The sequence below is a fragment of the Mytilus trossulus genome, chromosome 7 (assembly GCF_036588685.1).
Source record: "Mytilus trossulus isolate FHL-02 chromosome 7, PNRI_Mtr1.1.1.hap1, whole genome shotgun sequence".
NCBI lineage: Eukaryota > Metazoa > Mollusca > Bivalvia > Mytilida > Mytilidae > Mytilus > Mytilus trossulus.
In genome coordinates, this window is record NC_086379.1 from 44,701,777 (window position 1) to 44,724,421 (window position 22,645).

At 30.8% G+C, this 22,645-nt stretch overlaps 1 protein-coding gene across 6 annotated transcripts in view; it reads left to right on the forward strand.

Annotated features, from left to right (window-relative positions):
* The window catches only part of LOC134725148 (calmodulin-A-like), a 42,655-nt gene extending 36,739 nt beyond the window's left edge, over positions 1-5,916 (forward strand). For 2 of the 6 annotated variants that reach the window (XM_063588720.1, XM_063588723.1), the window contains one exon: positions 5,698-5,916. In XM_063588720.1, the coding sequence (XP_063444790.1) occupies positions 5,698-5,726 (29 nt within the window). In that variant the 3' untranslated portion in view covers positions 5,727-5,916. Of the gene's footprint in view, positions 1-737; positions 1,125-5,697 lie in introns of those variants that run through there. The other 4 variants (XM_063588722.1, XM_063588724.1, XM_063588719.1 and 1 more) reach the window with 4 other exon arrangements.
* The last annotated feature ends 16,729 nt before the right edge of the window (positions 5,917-22,645 follow it).

A 22,645-nucleotide genomic window follows, 5' to 3' on the forward strand; every position in this document is an offset into this window, starting at 1 on the left:
CAGAATTCGTATAAAACAGCTTCAATGAAAAGTTTTTACAGCCAAGTGTTTCAAATATGTCAATGAAATTTTAACTTTCCATCTTTTCAGAATGAGATAATTTGAGATTATGGATTATAGATTTATATTATTTTTAAACGGCTGGTGAATACTTCTTGCTTAATTAAACACTAAAATGCTTTCAAGCAATTAACATGTGTATGAAAATTTAACTTTAATTGTACTGCTTTTAATGGTTTGACATGGTATTGCATTCACAAGATAAGAGACAATTACATTAGATGCGTTTAATGTTTAAATGTCTTTTAAAACTTCACATTTTGCAGCATTTTGTTTTTCAAATCATTATATTCAATTGATTACTAAATTTATTGAGGTTTTGGTAGATCCTGGTTTAACAAAATGGCTTATATTTTTTGTAGTGTCCCTTGGTAACTTGTTTTCTTAAAAAAAAGATACATTATAAGTTTAACACATCGATAATAAGTTGATTTTTGTATCTGTTTCATATGTCGGGAGTAACATTTAAATTATTAGCATTAAAATCAAAACGTTGCACTAGAGAGAGTAAAAAGAAGCTTCTATTTAAATTCTTTACACTTTTAAGACTTGTTTGAATTTTTTCATTTGTTCAACAGTTTTCATACATATGTTTTTAAAGTTTTTTTTTGTTTCTGGTGTCTTTCGTTGATTCATTTATTATAAAAGTAGGCTGAAACTTTTCAGTTTACTTTCAGATTTTATGGGATATGCAAGATTAATTCTTTCTCGAAAGACAAAAAGATGAAGATCTTCACCTACCAACATGCTTCCTTACCATTCCATCTCCTTGTGTACGCCTTATGACCTTGTGACGTCACTTCCTGTTTGGTGCCATGTCATACCAAGTCTCTGACTAACAATGAAGGAGTGCACTAATTATTTGCTTTGCGCATGTTTGACTAACTAAAATGCTAGACAAGATATGCATTTATTCCAAGATTGTACTTGGTGTTTGATATTGTACTTTTCATAATTCCGAAAACTTTATGTAAATATATAGATATCAATAAACAACTCTATGTGTTGTCTCAAGAAATATAAAAACGCTCAGATGATTTCACTTCAGAAGTGAAAGTGTTTTATTAACAATTTGTTTTATACTACATTTTAAATGTTTAAAAAGAAATACATCATTTATTATATTATTATTAAAATAACATAAAACATAACGGTTGTTTTTCTTTTTACGTAGGGCGAATATATTTACTTATGTTTTCAGAGGAAATCTATAGAACAAAAAAAGTAGTAAATAGACATCAGACATATCAATTTAAACAAATATGTATCTCTTTTGTCGAATGTATGAACTATACAACAATCATCATCATTTATCTAAAATGTTCCGGACGGCACTTATTTTGTCGTGTCGGGGTGTTTTAAAGCTTTCCATACAACATGGATTGGTTCATTGTTGAAGGTTATACGGTGACTTATAGGTTGTAACAGCCACGTCACTGTTTGGTGTATATTTGTCTCTTTAGCTATCATATCACACCCGCTTACTTTGATTTAGATTATGACCGAATCTTCTGAAAAAGAACGAGTCAGAAATTGAAAGTCCATAGAAGAGGGTTTGGATGGGGTTTATAGTGTTGGTCTCATTGGCAAAATCTATAGAGAAATTAGAAAAACAAGAATAGAGATAACAGAGTTCTAAAATATAGAGAAAAGAGAATTTTTGGAATACAGAAGTGAGGGCTCCATTTCCCACACTTCAGACCTTTTTTTCGAACGATATCAAAATAAATGAAAGAGACGATACAAACAAACACAGGAAGAGCACAAAAAATATATGTACGAGCGTGCCAATTCCAATTGACAGCGTTGTTGGGCAGGATTGATCCAAATAGCTCATACCATCAGCAATCTAGCTTCAAATATAAGAATACCAACAAGGAGACATGGAAACTACTTATAAAACATTAAAGATAGTGGGGTTATTTAAAAGGTTGATAATGAATTACATAAAAAGTATAAATCATTTATGAAATTTAGATAGTCATCATCAATAGTTTCGTCACAACCAACGGAACAAAGTATATGGTAGACAGAGGCATTATAATCTTCGACTCCTTGCATTACAGTTGTCGTGTTATTATTGTGCTTGTAATAAAATAACTCGCAATACTGCATTGAATATAAATATCACATTAGCAAATTTTGATGTCATAAAACCACACTTTTCGTTAAAGTTGTCGTGTCTGATATGTCAACATTATTCTAAAATAAGTTGTTTTTCTGTTTTGTTAACCGAATTTATTGACCTGTTAAACGTTTTGAACGCAGTTACAATTTCTTGAGGTCTTTTATCTAGTTTATTGATAGACATATTGCGAGAATGTAAAAATCGTTTATTTGAATGTTTGTTACTTGTTACACAAAGATCTTTATTTAAATATATCTATCAAATTGAAATTTAATCACCTACTACGGCCTTCAACAATAAAAAAAACTATACTGTCTATTCGACAATGTACTAGTAACAAATCTTACGTTAATGAATTTTGAAATTATAAAGAAACTTAGGTTGAGAATTCCTACGACAAAGAAAATCTTAAATGGATTTGGCTATTTTTCATCTCCTTTTTTTGGTAATATAGCATTTCAACTTTACTTGTTTGATTCGTAAACATCCTCATCTTGCAAATACTCGGCTTTGTGCGTTTTTGATGGAGGCAAATCAAGAAAAACGCTATTTTTGACATTTTAACCTGTTATGTCTGTTTGTTTTGTTCACATATCGTTGTCAATATCAAAGAATATTATACAAGTGAGAGGTTTAGCTATAAAACAGCTTTAATACATAATTTTCTTTATAGGAAGGTCAGGAATATGACATTTGTCATTTGATTAGAAACTTTCCGTTTTAAATTTTCCTTGGAGTGCAGTATTTTTGTTATTTTCTCTTTTCGGACGCATGCAATTTATAACGTCTTGTTTTTGTTTCTTTTAAATCATTGTTATGACAAAATGTTTACCTTTAAAAAGTGGTATTGGCCCTAATGTCATCATTGCAATGTAAAAATATTTTGAAATATCTTTTTCTCTTCTTTTAATATACAGATTTAATGAAACTTATTTACTGTATTATATAAACAACTTTTCAATAAATATTGAGATTTAAATAGCACCTTAATATATAGTATAACTTATTAAGTCGTTCGTCTTAGGATTTTATGGATTCTTGTTACTTTCTATAATCTCCTCCGAGTTCATTTAGTAACAGTTTTAGCGTAATAATTCAGAATTAACCGAATTCTTCTTGTTACTTAATAAAAGCATGATAATAAGTTAATGGACGTGTTACTGGTTATCTATTGCGTCTAGGCTATAAGAGTAGTTAAAACAAATTCAATCATGAACAGAAAAGAAATGATAATTCCCCTATTGATACTTTTACCAATAGGGGAATTATCTTGATTCAATTTATAAAATCTACGTAAAGCTATTTGACAAAAAGTTCTTACTTTGCTGGGAATTAATTACGTACTGACATATTGCTTCCTTCAAAAAACAGTATTGGAAGATAATTGAAAAGATCTATTTCGAAAGTAATGGAAAGGCAGGTATGTTCAACTGTAAAGTCAGTGTCAACGCATAAAAAATCATGTATAAAATTTTGTATTAGTATGCTCTGTAGGGTTTTAGACTTCATTCGAATTATTTTCTTCGAAAATGATTTCTGAATCTCGGAACTCAACAGTTGTTAAAACCATTTCTCTAGCATTTTCTACATAAAAAATGCCTGTACCAAGTCAAGAATTTGACACTTATAGTACATTCGTTTCATGTGTTTGAGCTAGGGACTTTCCGTTTCAAATTTTCCTCGGAGCTCATTATTTTTCTGATATTAATTCAGTTTTAGTTTTCATTAAAAATCAATTTATTAGATTTGAACATCGATAAACTATTGTTCCATTACACCGTATGAACGTTGAACAGTATTATTGTAAAAACACTATATGAAGACCAACCTGATGGCTGTAATATATAAAGTATATATTTAATATCAATTTTAAATCAATTACTTGTTTAACTATAAATCCACGAAAGAAAATCAGGTTTTAAAGTAATCGCTTGGATCGGTATTATACTGGATGATATAACGTCTTCTTCGATAACAGGAGAGCCTATTATGTGGATATAATTATGTGAATAGCAATTATTCATCACTTTACTAGTCTTTCTTAATTAAAGGTACCGTCCATACGTGCCAAACATAACACAGTCGTAATAACTGCTGGCATCTTTTATTTAATATGTTGTCTGTATGCTAATTATTGTTATTAGAGGAATGCAGTCCGCATTGCGACAAAGAACTAAATTCCTTGATGCAATATGACATTTTCTATCATTAGAACACAAATAAACACGATCATCAAAACACGTTTTTTTTAAACAAATGAGCGGAAAATGCCGAATAACGACGAGTGCATGGCGCAATGCGACATAATAACGAAAATACTTAATTGCTAACAATAGGGTGGTTCTTCAACTGCATTCCTAAATGATGTAAACCTAGCCTTCATAAACAAAACTCTTGTATGTGTAAATATATGTTATGATGTCGCACGCCAATTGTCAGTCATTAGTAATAGCAAATATAAATAACAAATCCAGATTTAAAAAAAAATTACGAAATATAAATAAGGGAACCATGACAGGTAGACAATTTTCAGTTTGCGCATTATTTGTATGGTCGTTATCAACACATGAGCATTTTTTCATTTTTAGTCATGACGTTGTCATTTTTTTTTATTCCGATCTATGAGTTTGATTGTTCCTCTGGTATGTTTCATCCCTCTTTAACACATTCGTGGTAAGTTTAAATGGATTATTTCAGGTATTTTTTTCTATCAGCTAAGCTTAAACATATCTAAAGCAGTTATCGAAGACCACCAGATAGTACGACAAAAGCAACGCAAGGAGATTCCTTGATCTTTCTATAAATCAAGTGTTGCCATGTTTTTGTGGTAAAAAGTTCGTCATCGAATATAAGTTAATTTAGCTAATGTTTAAACAAAGAGAGGCAGAGCATGCGATGTTCTTATGATGAATAAGCATTTTCGTTGTACTAAATATATTTACACTTCGTATACAATTGCGCCGAATCTCAACTTCAAATCGATATAAAAGAATTCATATTGATAAAATATGCCAATGGTAATTACATTTATTTCTTTATATTCCATCGATATTGTGTACTTTCTCTATATAAGACAAGCGTCTTACATTAATACGGCTATCGAAAAGATCTATTACAGAAAGGACGGGATACATCTGGAAGCATATCTTCAAATAAATATTATACATACTTTTGATTCAGTGTATCATTTATACAGGATTTATGGAATCATAAAAAAATAAATATTGCAATACAATTATTTCTGACATTATTTGATATTATGCAGCTAATTGTTTCATACATTTCACAGCAATTGCTCTGAGGAGGGTGGATACCACACTTGCATATTATTATTACTTTTGTGTACTGTCAGTTTATGATGCTTCAAATATTTTTGAATGTTAAAACTTTTTATTATGTATATATTCTTATTTTTACATGCCTTCTTTCCTCCCTAAATTTGCGCCCCATTGATGAATGATCACTAATGGATTCAAATATTAATATACAACATACATTTTGTATTTCAGAGTTCGTGACAATGATGACGGCCAAATGAAGTTACAATTTTACTGTTTACAAAACTTTGTATACCTTTATTTGTTTCGAATGTTCTGACAGTATGGAGAATATGGAGAATAAGAAGAATGAATGCGGCATCTGGTTAAACTTTTTTTATATTATTTATTTACTTTAAGACATTTTTGTAATCCATGACACATATTTCATTAAATTCTTGTTCAATGTTATTGTTTTATGTGTATATCATACTTATTGAAAAACGGTAAACAAAACTTTTGATTGTTTAAAACGGTCTTGCAATTAATTGTTGTTTATTATAACACACAAGCTAATTCGGTACAATCTACGAGTGATATCCATCTATATTCAATACTAAAATAGATCATAGTTATAATAACATATTTGTTTTGGTCACCGACAGTCATGTATGACCTTGTAATTTGTGTAGAAATCTTTCCTTAGCCAAGACATTAAGCAACTTGAATTAGTTGTCATTAAACATAAAGGATTGATTTGATGAAGACACCAAAATAAGGGACAGCAAATTAACTACCTTAAAAAGACATACTAGTATACGGAGTAAAACCTTTTTCATTTTGCTTTGCTTTGTTGTTTTTGTTTTATTTGTAATATCTTATTTACAAGCTTCTACCGAATGCATTTAAGGGATACGTGGGTTTTTTAAACACTAAACAGATAAAACTTAGGTGAGGTGTTTTTATGTTGCAGAATTGCACACGGTATCTTTTAAAAAAACAACTAAAGTAACACAGACTCAGACATGACTTTGATCGACCCACGTCTGCATTTTATTCACACACAAAAAAAACCGTCTCTGAATCCAAGCCAAGGCACACGAGAGCTGTCGATTTAATATCAAATCGTGTATACACTGGAAAAAGTAGTTGGAAAGAAAAACATTAACGTGCCCGTTACTTAGAATTTCTTTGCAAAATGATAATAATGCAAAAAGAATAATCCTTGTAAACTCAGTAATGACCATGACAACGTTTAATGTCGAAGTATGAAAATACGTAGTCAAGTTAAAAGTCGTTGTACGAAAAAAGATCGCAAACAGTATAGTCAAATTCACAAGTCAATTTTGAACGACTAGGTGTTTTTTGATAGCTTGGCTTTAAGATTCGACCAACCTTGCTTTTTAACTTCTAGCTCAATATATTTCCCCAGTCTTTAATGTACTGATATGGTCAAATGACAGATTTAAGGCAAATCGAATAAAAAATCTCAGCAAATATACCAACTAGGTTTCTAGTCATGTGGCATGAAAGTGAATTTTCAAGAGTTACGAAAAAGCTAAATAAAATCGATTATGCTGTATTAGAATTTTACAATCTTAAATGAAATATTTAGTCTTTCGATTCAGAAGCATTTTAAAGGCAAAGCGTTTTCAAGCTCATTATTTTCAATTTAAAAACAGAAACCATTGTAAATATGTTACTACTAATTTTTACAAATATACATTTTTATGCATATTGTATTACGTGAAAACAACAGGTTACAACTACAGATAAATCCATCCGAGTTATCTTTCTTTCTACAATGATTTCAACATTTAAATTCCAATGTTATATTTCATCTCTCTTCTTTAAACGCATACTAAATTTTTGTATTACGATTAAGATATAACACGTAAAAAACAAAAAGCGAACAAATAAATATTTTGACCAGGCACTTGTAATTAAAAACAAAATGTATCATTCCTTTTTTTTCGATTAAATAGCTTCCTCATGACCATGACCAATGAATGATTTTCTGCATTTTCCAACACTAGGATTGCTCAAACCTATAAACATAATTGTATTGATACATAAATATGTTAGGAACTATATGACCGAAAGAGACATGAAAAGAATACATTTATTAATATAAGTCGACTTAAGTCTGCCTGAGGGAGTAGGAATATAAGTTTCTCTTTAATGTATTCATTTTTCAACAGGGAATTTTAGAATAATTGTCCTTGTTGAATCACTAACCACTAAGCTGATGATTTTGTCTGAGCATTGCAGTCAAATAGCAGCAGTATAGTCTTAGAACCATTGCTTGTAAAGGAATATATCACTTCATAAATATCGTGCTATACAAACTATTTTTTGTATTTACTTTTATCAGGAACGACAAACCAATATACTAGTATTCAAAAGCAAAAGTTGGATAGAAACCTAGATACGTTGAAAATGGAACTATAAGAAAGTTGAATAAAATAGTCATATCATCTAAGGTTAACCTTGTCGGAGTTTCTAGCTTATATTACAAGCTTGAAAAAAAAACCATTTACCTACATGTTGCTCCTTAATATGCATTTGAAAAGTTGTTACGCAGCAGATTAGATTTGTTTGCCTTCTTGTTAGTTTTGGTAATTCACTTTCTTGCCACTGTGTGTAAAATATTAAATTAGAGACGTAGCTGAAATCTTTGCTGATATTTTATATTGGTTTATTTTGTTTCTGTAATTCGACCATATTAGTACAATATAGACATTGGAAATTGTTACGCTTGATGTTAAAATAATTTGTTTTGTCGCCTTTAAAGTTATGTTACTGAAAGAGATGTGTATTACAAAGTTGCCTCATACTTAATCGACTTTTGATGAATTAAGCTATAATCTTTACATCAGTTTTGGTGACAATGTCAGTAACGTGTTTATACATTTATGAATATATAGGCTTTCAAATATATAGGATTGATGAAAATACATCCAGAAAAGCGCTTCGGACGCGCGCAATAATACAGGGTTAAATTTTGAATAACTAGCAATAACTGGGTTGATCAATTATTCATAAGCTCAGTTGTACGTGATTCGGCAATGGTCAGGTTTATATTAACTAAAGTCTCCATTGATAACTTAATAAATTATAAATAACCTAGGATTTGAAACAAAAATCACTGCATGCATTTTCTACTCATCTTTATACATTTTTATAAAGATATTTTCGAGTAGTAAAGATTTCCAGTTAGAGTACATATCAGTTCACTAGAGTTGTCTCTCTTTCTTCAACGATTTTATCATCATATTTGAAAACGTCAAAATGCTTCTGTTCGTATTATTGTGTTGGCTTATCATTCTTATGCTATATTTCTCACATTTTAAGGATACTTAACAAATGACCAGTCTCTTTACTCTACTGATTAGGTCAAGAAACCGCATAAAAGATAACCAAACGAAAACAAATTCGCATCAAAGATACCAACTATGCTTTTGATTCGGTTCCCAAAAAGAGCTGGTCAACTTAACTCTTGCCATTCGCAAGGAGGTGAATTATCAAACCTCATTAAACCGAAAATAATCGAATCTACTGCATTGCAACTTTCAATACAAACAAATTGAGCGAAACAAAAATAAAACAGTTTTGCGGGGGAAACACAATTACCTAGAAAAAGAAAGAAACTATCTTCAATAATGGGCTCAGATTGAAAATATATTTTAACTTAACATTTCATTGTTTTATCTTTTTTATTCCAAACATTATGTTATGAAAAAAATATGATAATTCTGGTTCTAAACAAGCAAACATCAAACAAAATGCACCAAAGGGCGTATCTTGGGACGACCTCTGAAATCGAGCCCTGAACATCTGTCAAAAGTTTGGACACAACATTCAACTTGATGCAGCTCTGAATTTGGATCGTGATATTTGACATAGCATATGTTTTTAATATTAAATGAATGTGATAGAATTCAAAAGTTTTAAGTTGGACAAATACCTATATTTGTCAAAAATCCCAGTGCAAAATTTAAATACATGTACAAGGTTTTATTTAGCCTATAAAATAATCAAATAATTCATTTTTTTTATTAAATCTAAGAAAAGTTGAATTTTGAACTTTTTGCACCTCAATGTGTAATACTGATAACGTGTCCTAAATATATGGTTAAATATTACATAAAATTACGTTAAAGAATCCCAGTTATTCAACTTTAGTTGAAATGACACAAAGTTTACTTTTGAATTTTCAACCTTGATTTAGGCAAACTTGAAAACTGGCCCCAAAATCAAAAATATTAATAATATTTAGTTACAGTATTTCAAATGGACTAATTTAAAACCGGTGCTCAAAATTTAACATCCTATTACACGACTAGATTCAACATATAAAAGAACCCAAAAAATTCACGACTTTTAATCAATTTTATTGAAATCGGGCAAGAAATAAGCAATTTATAAAAAATATTACAAAATTATTGTTTTTGACACTTTTTCTTAAACAGATATGCCATAACCAAAAAATAAATTTCAACGTTCTCTTTTTGGTAGAGCATGTTCAGATACAATTATATAGAGATCAATAGGTGAATACTCAAGTTGTAGTCCGGAAACAAGAAAATAATTTTGGTTTCCCTTTTTTCTCATAACCCCAAAAATCAATTCCATCCTTTATTTTGAGGTTTGGAACATTTTGGCACTAATTCTTAGCGATCCATACACATATACACAAGCGCTTGTCCTGACACTAACTCCTCAAGATCGATTCCAACAATCCTTATGTGGAATGGAACGACGACGACATGCCCAATCGCAAAATTGTAAATCCCTTCTACAAACGGTTCCTTCATCATGATTTATAATCATGTTTTATGTCCTTTATGGTTATCTTAAAATAAAATCAAAATAACCGCCATATCTGGGTGATTGCAAGACTGATTGGAAGAGAGTACTATCCTAGCCTAACTTTTCCTGCTTACTTCGTAACGCTCGCACTAAATCATAACCGTTTCTGGTTTTTGGTATACTGTACTTACCAGTTATTCTGTCCAAACGTACTGTGTACGAACTGTGTACTTGTAATACTGATACTTTATATATGTATACTTACTTGATGATAGTGTATTATTGTCGTGGTAAAGTAAATAAACTATTGGACTTAGTGATACTATTTCTTAACCTCAAAATACCGTTATATAAAGATAAAAAAAATTCAAATCGCAATTTAAATCTATTCATATTAATTATTTAATATAATGTAGCAAGATCATATTTTCATGGCGTCAAGGTAGTTTATGTTTAATATGGCACAACATTTATGTTTCAAATCGCTTTTTAAATCTATTTAAAATTATTACAAACATATAATAAGAAAATTATCCTTCATCTTAAGCTGGGCTTTACATTACTTCAAAATTAAGCATGTACAAGCTCACTGGCAGATTTAAAAAAATACATACTAGAAATAAATCAAAAGGAAAATATAAAATTTAAATGTTTTAGTAAATATGTTCTGACAAACAGTTAAATTATCCATATTCTTTTAAATAAAAAAACTTGACCTGAAGAAATCAAACTATCTGAACATTTTAGAATTTTAGTACATACCGTTATGCGTGTTTATCCCTCTTTTTCCTCATCAGTAGGTATAACTTAGCCGATTTTAAAATATTTCTTTGACTTACCTGTATAAATTTGTCGCAATCCTCAAAAACCACAAAACATTACCAACGCCGACAATCTTAAAATATACTTCGACGGACATCAGTACCGCATTGTGGTCTTTGGGTGTCCGCACCTACCCCTAAGCCCATTTCTGGGTATGCGAGGTTGCTGTGGTGTGGGCCCAAAAACCGTGAACGGTTCCTAGGTTAAAAAACCTTAGAGGTTACGAAGTAAGCATTATCATTTTGAGAAAATTTGGTGCTTTGACAGCACTCTCTTCCAGTCAGTCACAAACATGGCCGATTAGAAGGGGAGTTTCTCCAGTTCCGACTTGGTAACGACTGATACACAGTATATATACATGTTGTTGACGTCATAGCTGATATATAAATAAACCTTGTCATATCTATATTTAGAAAAAATGCTGATAACTAAATTTATGTGGTATTTAACATGCTGACGAGGTTTTATTTCGTTACGTTATGAAATGTCTGATTATATTACAGTTTAAATTTACTCTGATAGTTCGTTTTATTATTAACAGAATATGTGGTGTAACGCAACTGCAACACCAGTTTAGTTTTAGTTTTTTGTAACCATTCATTCAAGTTATACATCGAAAAAAAATATTGATAAAGAACGCTTTTTCTATCTGACATTTTGTAAATGCATTCGAAACATTTATAGCAGGAAAATACTTTTTTAAATTGGTTGCTGCATGTACCATTGTGTACATATGTGAGAAATTTACGGTTATATTAAATGAATAGGGGCCTATCTTCCACCTCATCTAGAAATGTTACTATACTAGTTAACAAAAAAAAAAACGATTCAGGACTTGTTTTCGAATTAAAAATGAAACTTTCAGTTTATAGGACCAATATTGAGGATGTCATACTTAATGACCATGAAAATAAAAATCCGTTTAAAATTATTTTTTTTAGCTTTCGACGTCATACTTAAAACAAATTAAGGACTGAAAGTATCCATACTGTGGATTTTCGTGGGTAAAGGTGAACCACGAATTCAAATGTTCAACGAATGACATATTTTCAATGGACTTAATTATATGGAGACATTAGCAAAACTACGAAATCAAATATCCACGAATATGCAGGTTTTCAGCAATCCATGAAAATTAATACCCAGAAAAAATAAATTAATCCACAGTACATAAAATTTATGTTATATGAATTTTAGGCGCAATTACAACATAAGTAAGCCGCCTACCAAAATCAATAGCAGCAACAACATTGCAAATCAAATCTTTTCAAAATAGTGTATCTCATTTTGTTTTATATTTAATACTTTTTGAAACTTTTTATTCCAAAGTTGTGTATTGTTTCTTTTGTTGACTAGCAAAGATACAAATGGAATCAAGACTTACTTTTTTTTTGAATTTGGGTCCTCAATGCTCTTCAACTTTGTATTTGTTTGGCTTTTTAACCGTTTTGATCTGAGCGTCACTGATGAGTCTTATGTAGACGAAACGCGCGTTTGGCGTAGTAAAATTATAATGCTGGTACCTTTGATAATTATTAAAACCACTGGGTCGATGCCACTGCTGGTGGACGTTTCGTCCCTGAGGGGTATCACCAGCCCAGTAGTCCGCACTTTAGTGTTGACATAAATATCAATTATATGGTCATTTGTGCAAATTTCTGGTTTACACACTTTTAAATTTTTCAAAAAACTAAGGATTTTCTTATCCAAGGAGAAGATTACAAAAGCCGTATTTGGCACAACCTTTTTGGAATTTTGAGTCCTCAATGCTCTTCAACTTTGTATTTGTTTGGTTTTTTAACTGTTCTGATCTGAGCGTCACTGATAAGTCTTATGCAGATGAAACACGCGTCTGGCGTAGTAAAATTATAATCCTGATGCCTTTGATAACTATTTATAATATTAATCGACTTTTTAAAGATAGACAGTTTTCTATGTTGATTTTTGCAATTGTAAACTGTTCTTTGTGTTTTGCTTTTTCCTTTTTTTTGTCATGGCAAAGTTTATATTTCCTTTGTTTATATACTTTATCTCTTTTCTATAAATGTATTCTAAATCTCTGTTGTATTGCAGTCAAAATATAAGACGTAAAAAGCAAAACAAACCAATAAATATTTTGATCAATAAAATTGAGAATGGAAATGGGGAATGTGTCAAAGAGACAACAACCCGACCAAATAAAAAACAACAGCAGAAGGTAACCAACAGGTCTTCAATGTAGCGAGAAATTCCCGCACCCGGAGGTGTCCTTCTGCTGGCCCCTAAACAAATATATACTAGTCCAGTGATAATGAACGCAATACTAATTTCCAAATTGTACACAAGAAACTAAAATTAAACTAATACAAGACTAACAAAGGCCAGAGGCTCCTGACTTAGGACAGGCGCAAAAATGCGACGGGGTTAAACATGTTTGTGAGATCTCAACCCTCCCCTTTACCTCTAACCAATGTAGAAAAGTAAACGCATAACAATACGCACATTAAAATTCAGTTCAAGAGAAGTCCGAGTCTGATGTTAGAAGATGTAACCAAAGAAAATAAACAAAATGACAATAATACATAAATAACAACAGACTACTAGCAGTTAACTGACATGCCAGCTCCAGACTTCAATTAAACTGACTGAAAGATTATAATTTCATCATATGAACATCAGGCACAATCCTTCCCGTTAGGGGTTTAGTATCATACCATTATAACATATATGAGAAGAACATAACCTGTGTCATGCCAACAACTGTTTTTAAATTGAAAACACATTATACAATCCCCCCGAGAAAATAGCTCCTTATGACCAATGCATGAATTTCTACATCAACCATCGATAGGTTTGCTCAAACCGATAAACATCTATGTATCAATACGTATATACGTGTTAGAAACTATATTACCAAAATAGACTTAAAAACAATAGTTTTATTTATTTAAGACCGATTTTGTTGAAGGGAGTATAGACATTGAAGTTGGTTAGGTGCACATAAAACAATGACGATGAATAGTTATAAAACATTGGAACAAGCTTGTATCTAATGCAGGCATGGAGCGAATTACATTGCAATGTAATGCATTATATTACAATTAATAATAGGTCAATACTGATGCAAATTGACTGTGAGTCTTAGAGAAAATCATCGGCTTAGTAGTAGGTGATCCGGCATTGACAACTATTCTGAAATGCCTTGTTTAAAAATAATGATATCAAGGAGAAAATTAAGTTAAACAGGAATATGCAAATGTTCCTCAATGCACGAAAATTGTAGCAACCAAAACAAATGAATCCACAGTAAAAATAAGCTCAAATTGGTTTATACACACTAAATTTACATACTTTCAGTTACAATTTGATATATTTTATTCTTTTCTTCACATGTATATATGTAACTCATTACTTCTTATATATATCTTTTGCGACATCATTTCTTTTATTATTTTAATAAATGACTTGCAAATGTGCTAAAATTATTCAAATGGTGCACGATTATAATAATATCATGTTAAAAACCATGCATTAAATTACAACTACCATTACATGTATTTATCAAAGTAATGCGTTACTTAACAAATACTTTTGCAAAGTAATGCACACATTACATTTTGTAATTGTAATAATCAAGGTAAAAGAAAAAGAAAAGATTTTAGCATATGCTGTAATTGTTCCATGTATTGATTAAAGTATAAATGTAAAAAGAAATTACACGGTTGAAGTTTGATAATTATTTTTACATAATACTTACTCTACTTTTAGAAATAAACATTTTTTGATTGGGTTAAGTCTGCCAATTGATATTTTATCGTATGTTTTTCTATGTTGTGATGTTATGCTATTGTTTCAGAAAAAGGGAGAAGGTTTGGGCCCATTAAAACGTTAAATCCCGCTGCAAATGTTTGCACCTGTCCAAAGTCAGGAATCTGATGTACAGTAGTTGTCGTTTGTTTATGTAATATATACGTGTTTCTCGTTTCTCGTTTTGTTTATATAGATTAGACCGTTGGTTTTCCCGTTTGAATGGTTTTACACTAGTAATTTTGGGGCCCTTTATAGCTTGTTGTTCGGTGTGAGCCAAGGCTCCGTGTTGAAGGCCGTACTTTAACCTATAATGGTTTACTTTTTAAATTGTTATTTGGATGGAGAGTTGTCTCATTGGCACTCACACCACATCTTCCTATATCTATTTAAATGAAAATATATTTTCTTATTATATAATAAACATGTAGCTTAATTTAGGACACGTTCCAAATGGTGAACAGATTGCTTATAAACAAACTAATTAGTTTGTTATGACTATGTTCAAATATATGTTAATTAATCATGTCAAGGTATTCATTGATGTTCATGACAATAATATATATATTAAACAACATGTGAAAGATATATAGTATGTAACATGTGTTATGCAATGTAATGCATGAAATTACAAAACTTTTTTTGCTTAAATGGGCACAAGCTGTCAAATTCATGTTCACCAATTTGACTCAAATTCTCATATTTTATTTATAATGTAAAACATTTTTCCAAACTATCAAAAGTATAAAATGAACAATAAACAGGCCTTGGTCTCAATAATATTTAGCTTCGTTTCTTATGAATTTTCGAGTTGACCTTCTTTGACCATATAAGCAATGTAAACATAAACATAGATATAAATAGATTAAGCAACTCGCGTAGTTTTATTTTTATAGGCCTTCTAAATTTTGTATTATAAATTAAATTTTATGTTTATCGTCTGTTTTTCCTAAATTAAAATGTTTTTTTTGTGGATCGAACCAGTCAATCAAGTTATTTATCTTTGTTTTACTTCACAATGTTGACCTTATTTTCAATTAAATAACCGTACACGTACAATGCATACGTTATTCTATCTCTTTCTACGTGGTTAAATTGGAGTTCACATGAATACAGGTTTAGTCAGGTCGAATTATTCACTTGCAAGTGAATAATTCATTATAAATTTTTATTAGCTTAATTTGACAAAATTGAACCATTATAGCTGCCAAAAGTGAATTATTATTTCACTATTTCACTTTCATCAATGAATGAACAAAAGAAATCATACTTTATGTTTTTTTTTATATATCTCGTAAATAGTGCCCCTTTAAGTAATGCAATAATTAAGAAATACATGTAATGCAAAAATTGCTGCATTACACATTACATTCAAATACTTGGGGAAAATGTAATGCATTACAATTACAAAGTTGCATTACCCATTCGTATATGTAAACACGTAGTACGGTGACCGGAAACAATATTTTTGAAATTTAATCGTCAAACATTCTATATGGCTATATAGCATATCATTGGATTCGGCAAAAGAAGTACTTTTGTAACATCGATATCATCAAAAACATTTGGTGTAACAGTTTAGCATAACATTAGGTCAAAGATCAAATACTGTTTGCATGTTTTTCTTCAATATTTTCATCATTTAAAGACATGTGCAGACATTTATGTTACATTTCAGGTACTGACATTTTTTTCATTAAGGAATGACTGAAATATTGTTTTCTGTCTACAAAGAAATAACGTAAAAAATGTGTTGCACATTAAATAACATGCGTAGCGGGTAATTTAAAAGTGTGCAGCACATTTTTTATGGTATTTCGAATAGACAGAAACATATTACAGTTATTTCTTATAATTTAATTTTAAATTCCATTTTAAATCGGAGTAAACTATGAAAAACGTTGATGAAGGTCACATGACTAAATAATGTCTATTCTATGAGCTGACAAACAAAACAATACAGCCAATCAGAAGTCGCGTTACATTCAAAATTAAATTATAATCAATTAACAATAAATTATCTCGAAAAAAAAAAATTGAAATAAAATACCGTATAGCAGGTTATTTTCGCGTGGTGTACATTTTCGCTTCTTTTCGCGGATAGAACAAAATCGCCAAAATAAATTTCGCCAATTTAAAAGGGCACATCCAAAAGTATTGATAAATGTTATGAATCCACCATTTTATTTGATTTATTCTGAAAATTGGCGTTTTTCAAACCTGTTCTATTATACCAGAACAACGCAAATTCCGTTAAAGTTGACATTCAACCTCAGCAATAAATGATAAATATATTTTCTACTTGTAGCCTTCTATTCTGAACATGTATTTAATAAAAGCTCATGCATGTTATTCAAAATTCAAAATAAAACCCAAAACACCTTAATTCCTAGAAAAAATTTACAGTTAAAAATCTAATCAAAACGATTCACACAACAGAATTCAGCAAGGAGTATCGTCTTATTCATCTATCAAGGAATATGATTGGGAATTTCTACATAATTCTGAAAAAAACACTATTGTGAAACTTATGCCAGCCCTATTAAATATCCTCCCTGTTAACATTTGTTCGGCTGTACAACCTGCATAACCACACAAATCAGCCAACAAATCTCGCAGACCTCCATATGCCCATAACTTCCCTTATGATGTTATGATACACGATAGTGTATGAAAACTACCAAGTCTTTGAATATGAGATTCAAAAATATCAGACATTGACCATTTTATCTACTGCACAATCGCACATAGCTGCTGATCAAATGATTGTATGGCATATGATTGGATGGCATATGCTTGGCCTGCTGCATTCGACAAATCAAGACACTTCTTCAAAGCAGTAAATACTGTAGACATATCATTTAAAAACTGTCCAGAAAGGAACTGTTTGTCCTGTTCCTTGGTTATGAACTGGAAAGTCTGTCATATCCCTCGACAGAAGTCTAAAGAATACCCAAATATCACCATATGCCTTTGTCATAAACTCACGTCTGAATTTGATCAAATAAGATTATACGACGAGGTGGGTTATAGAAAGATAAAGTATTTGTCAGAGAGTAGTGTCATCCATGGAGATCTGTCTTGATCGCGTTTGAAGCGAGTTAAATATTCAAGAGGATCATTAAAGGACTTTGTTTGAAGCACGGCTTTAGCTAAAGAGTTGAAAGTGTTGTGACCATCTATAGTTTCTGTGTTAATTTCGATGTTATATGAGCCCTCCTGAATCAGACGACCTCCCTACAAAATACAACAAATACCTCATGACTAATCTCATGGTTTGTCACAGTAGTTCAGTGTAAGATGAGCAAAATGCATTGGCGTTAAGAATTTCAACAAGACGCTTTGAACCAAACTCATGATATACTTGTGCAGCTAATCCAATGCAAGATGAAAAGGTGTCAACATATTTCTATTACTAGCAATATTGTATTCTGTTAATGCCAAACATTTTCTCAAATTGTTAGTTTGTATATCAAACTGATTAACCCCATTTTTAAAACCCTTTCTATCAACAAGCTAAACAAATTGAAGGATATTACTCATTGAAAATTTCAACCTTTTCAACTTCACTTCAAATGATTTTTGAAACGGAATGAAAAAGTTGCTCCTCTGTTGCTTATTCTTTAGTTTTCTATGTTGTGTCATGTGTACTATTGTTTGTCTGTTTGTCTTTTTCATATTTAGCTATGGCGTTGTCAGTTTATTTTCGTTTTATGAGTTTGACTGTCCTTCTGGTATTTTTTGTCCCTCTTTTAACTCTCTATGTTCTCGGGGCTATTTTTATTCATCTTTAAGATTAGAAGATGCTTCAACATCGTTCCAAATTGGGATCGAGCTTCTCAACATAATGTTTGACATGTCCTGACCTTGTTGTGTTTGTATAACAACATAACTGCCGTAATGATCTTTCATCCAGCGTTTAAGTCTGCGAAATGTAATACTTCTAGCTGCATTTTCATGAAAGTGATAATGATAGAAAAGCTTTCTTAATCTCCTAATTATGGAAGGAACTTTGAAAGAGCAGTTTTGGTAGTCAGGAATGTTTTTTGACATGGTTCTTCATCAACTTCTTTAACCCGTCTAGATATTTAGTAATGCACTGGTTGTGGTAAAAATTTTTATTCTTAAATAGAATTGAGAATTGAAATGGGAAATTTGTCAAAGAGACAACAACCCGACCATAGAACAGACAACAGCAGAAGGTCATGTCTACCTGACTGATTTTAATTTCAAATGAAAATAAGAGTAGATGTAATCTGCACTAAGTATTCAACTTGCTCTGTCATCTGACTCGATTTTGATAAGTTTCTTATATTTTCTGGTAGCTATTGTTGTTACAAATAATGAAAGTGTTCAATCATGTGGTCATTTTTATAAATTTCCTGTTTACAAAACTTTGAATTTTTCGAAAAACTAAGGATTTTCTTATCCCAGGCATAGATTACCTTAGCCGTATTTGGCACAACTTTTTGGAATTTTGGATCCTCAATGCTCTTCAACTTTTTATTTATTTGGGTTATAACTATTTTGATATGAGCGTCACTGATGAGTCTTGTGTAGACGAAACGCGCGTCTGGCGTACTAAATTATAATCCTGGTACCTTTGATAACTATTAACACCACTGGGTCGATGCCTCTGCTGGTGGACGTTTCGTCCCGGAGGGTATCACCAGCCCAGTAGTCAGCACTTCGGTGTTGACATGAATTTCAATCATGTGGTCATTTTTATAAATTTCCTGTTTACAAAACTTTGAATTTTTCGAAAAACTAAGGATTTTCTTATCCCAGGCATAGATTACCTTAGCCGTATTTGGCACAACTTTTTGGAATTTTGGATCCTCAATGCTCTTCAACTATTTATTTGTTTGGGTTATAACTATTTTGATATGAGCGTCACTGATGAGTCTTGTGTAGACGAAACGCGCGTCTGGCGTACTAAATTATAATCCTGGTACCTTTGATAACTATTTCAATAGATTAGAAATGATTGTGAACGATTACGTGCACCAGAGACTCTACTTTTTTGTGTATCTTCGTCCAACGCCTTTTTAGTTTAGCCTTATTCTCAACAAATACAAAAATGTTGTTTTTAATTGTATAGTATTTATAGCAACTTCTGTGGTAGACCACATTCAAAGAGTCCAAAGAAATTTCAGAAAACGACCCATACTCTTCCACAAATTCCATAATTATGTCTTTCAACTGAACTTATGAAGGTATATTTACTCTTAGCTGTAAAAGAAGTGACTGATTCACTACTGCTTCTCTGGCAGACGATACATTTTTGTCGTTTTTGAATTACTGGGACTTAGCCGTTAACATTTTCCGGATAATTACAGGTTCAAATCCAGATTTGGTTCTTAATTTTATGAAATATATATAAAAAAAAACTCAAAGAAAAAAAACCCAGAAATTTACCTTTACTTTAGTTTATCAAACAAACGACATTAAAGAATATTTTGATAAAAATCTCTAAAAAAACGATAACTAGTACCAAATGGGGAAAATGAACAAACAAAATAGATCGAATTGATAAAATTTAAGCAATGAAACATCGTTGTGTGCAGTGCACTTGATACGAAATATCTTTTAAAGATTAAAATAAAAGTATCGGTCCAGTGCAAGTCTAATTTCCTAGGGAAATCTGCATCTTCGATTTTGTATTGTATATATTGTTTCAACGCACATTTCGAAATAATGCTTCTTTGATGAATAAATTTGATATTGTTGTTTCATTACGGTTTGAAATATCATAAAGATTTTGATTATTTGCTTTTTGCGTTAAAACAAATGATAAAATTGAATTGAAACGTGCTCTATTAAATGAAAAATATTTGTAGTGTTAAACTTTTTACAAAAAACTCTTATAAAACGGATAAATTTGCTAAACTTTATTGGAAATCGTCAAAATAAGGTATAACAACAATGAACTTAAAATAACAGAAAGCGTATCACGAATATACTTCCAGAATGTACACCTAAAAACTTTTTAAAGTCATTTTCTTTAAAGTAAAGTGAAGTACTTCAAAACCCATTTTACAAAAACTGCACCGTACAATTTTTTGACGACTAATCAAAATGTAAAGTCTAACGTTTGAACTACAATACTGTATTTATAGCCTTATAGTCCGAATGGCAATTAAACTCTGTAAATGAGTGACTTTTCCTCACTTGGATACCGTACTAACGTCTTAACTGTAAAAGAGGGACGAAAGATACAAGAGGGAAATACATACATCGAAAATAAACTGACAACGCCATGGCTAAATACGAAAAAGACAAACAGACAAACAATAGTTCACATGGCACAACATAGAAAACTAAATAATAAGCAACACGAACACCAACAAAAACTTCCAGGTGCTCTGGAATGGTAAGCAGCTCCTGCTCCACATGTGGAACCCATCCTGTTGCCCATGTTATAGTTAATCCGGTAAATGGTCTTATTAGGCAGGTCACATTCAGGAAAGGGAAGAAGATTGTAGTTACTACGTAAGGAACATATCTAAATATTATTTGTGAAATACGAAAGGTGTAGAAAGAATTCGTCACGTGATGTGAAAAAACAATATAGCTTTTCAAAGATTGGGGAACAACTTCTTTGCAAAAGACAAATGTCATTTAAACTGTGTGCAAGACATACTAAAAGACAAATCTTGTGCAGATTGGAAGAACAGTTTAGTGAACCTTCCAAAGCTGCAAACAAAAGATATTCGTAGAGTAAAAATACAGCTATGAATATAACAAATAAATTGACACTTGTATGAAAGGAACAAATTTGATTTCCTCATAGATTGCAGTAATTTTTTACAATTTAGGAGTTCTATATTTTTGACGAATTGATATTTTTTTTTTAAATTTTGTATCAAAGATAAACAGTATAAATTTTTGTTATGTCAACATCCCATACAAACTGCTAAATATCTATTGCAAGCTTTCAGTAAGAAAAACACTTTTTATATTACATTTCAAAATTTAAATTATTTTTTGTTCGTAATACTAATTACATCTATATTTAAAGTGACTTATTGGCATAAAGGGTAAGTCCTTACAAGTTTTTGTATTTTCATTGTTATATACACTATTTGTCAGAACCACATACCACTTTAACTATTTTAGTGAGTTGTTAGTAGTGAATTTATATGTATACTACACTCGTTCTAGTTGATCAGTCAACATATGTTGACAGTATATTACTATGATGCATGTATATGCAGTCACTGGCCCGATATCTTTTTCTTAAATTCAATATTTATAAAGAAGAGCCAGAACTATATTTAAATATTCACGAAGACCGCTTCAACTTTTCCGTGTTTCCAATGTATCCAACGAAGCGTGAAGCGACTAAAACTTATTTCGTTTACAATAGTTGGAATAACATATTTCACTGGTTAATTTTTTTGGTTTAAAACCGTCTAAAATCATTATATTTTATGATTGTTGATATTTTAGTCCATACTCAAACGAATTTGGTCACCATCGATTGGTTTAAACAAGTAATGTATAATTGTTTTTAGATTGCAGATAAAGACAATAATTATAGTGTATGGTCTAGAGCTTCACAATTACCGATTCTAAACCTCGTCCTAATATCTTTGATATGTCAATTCAATACACTAGTATTGTCTATCAAATGTAAAACAAGCAAAACATATAATGGATGTTTGAATAGTTATTTTCTAAATAAATAAAACAATTGTAGGCCACATTTTACATATTTTATTTTTTATTGACATTATCGTTGATTTCTGTAATGAATACAAGATATGTTGACAAACGC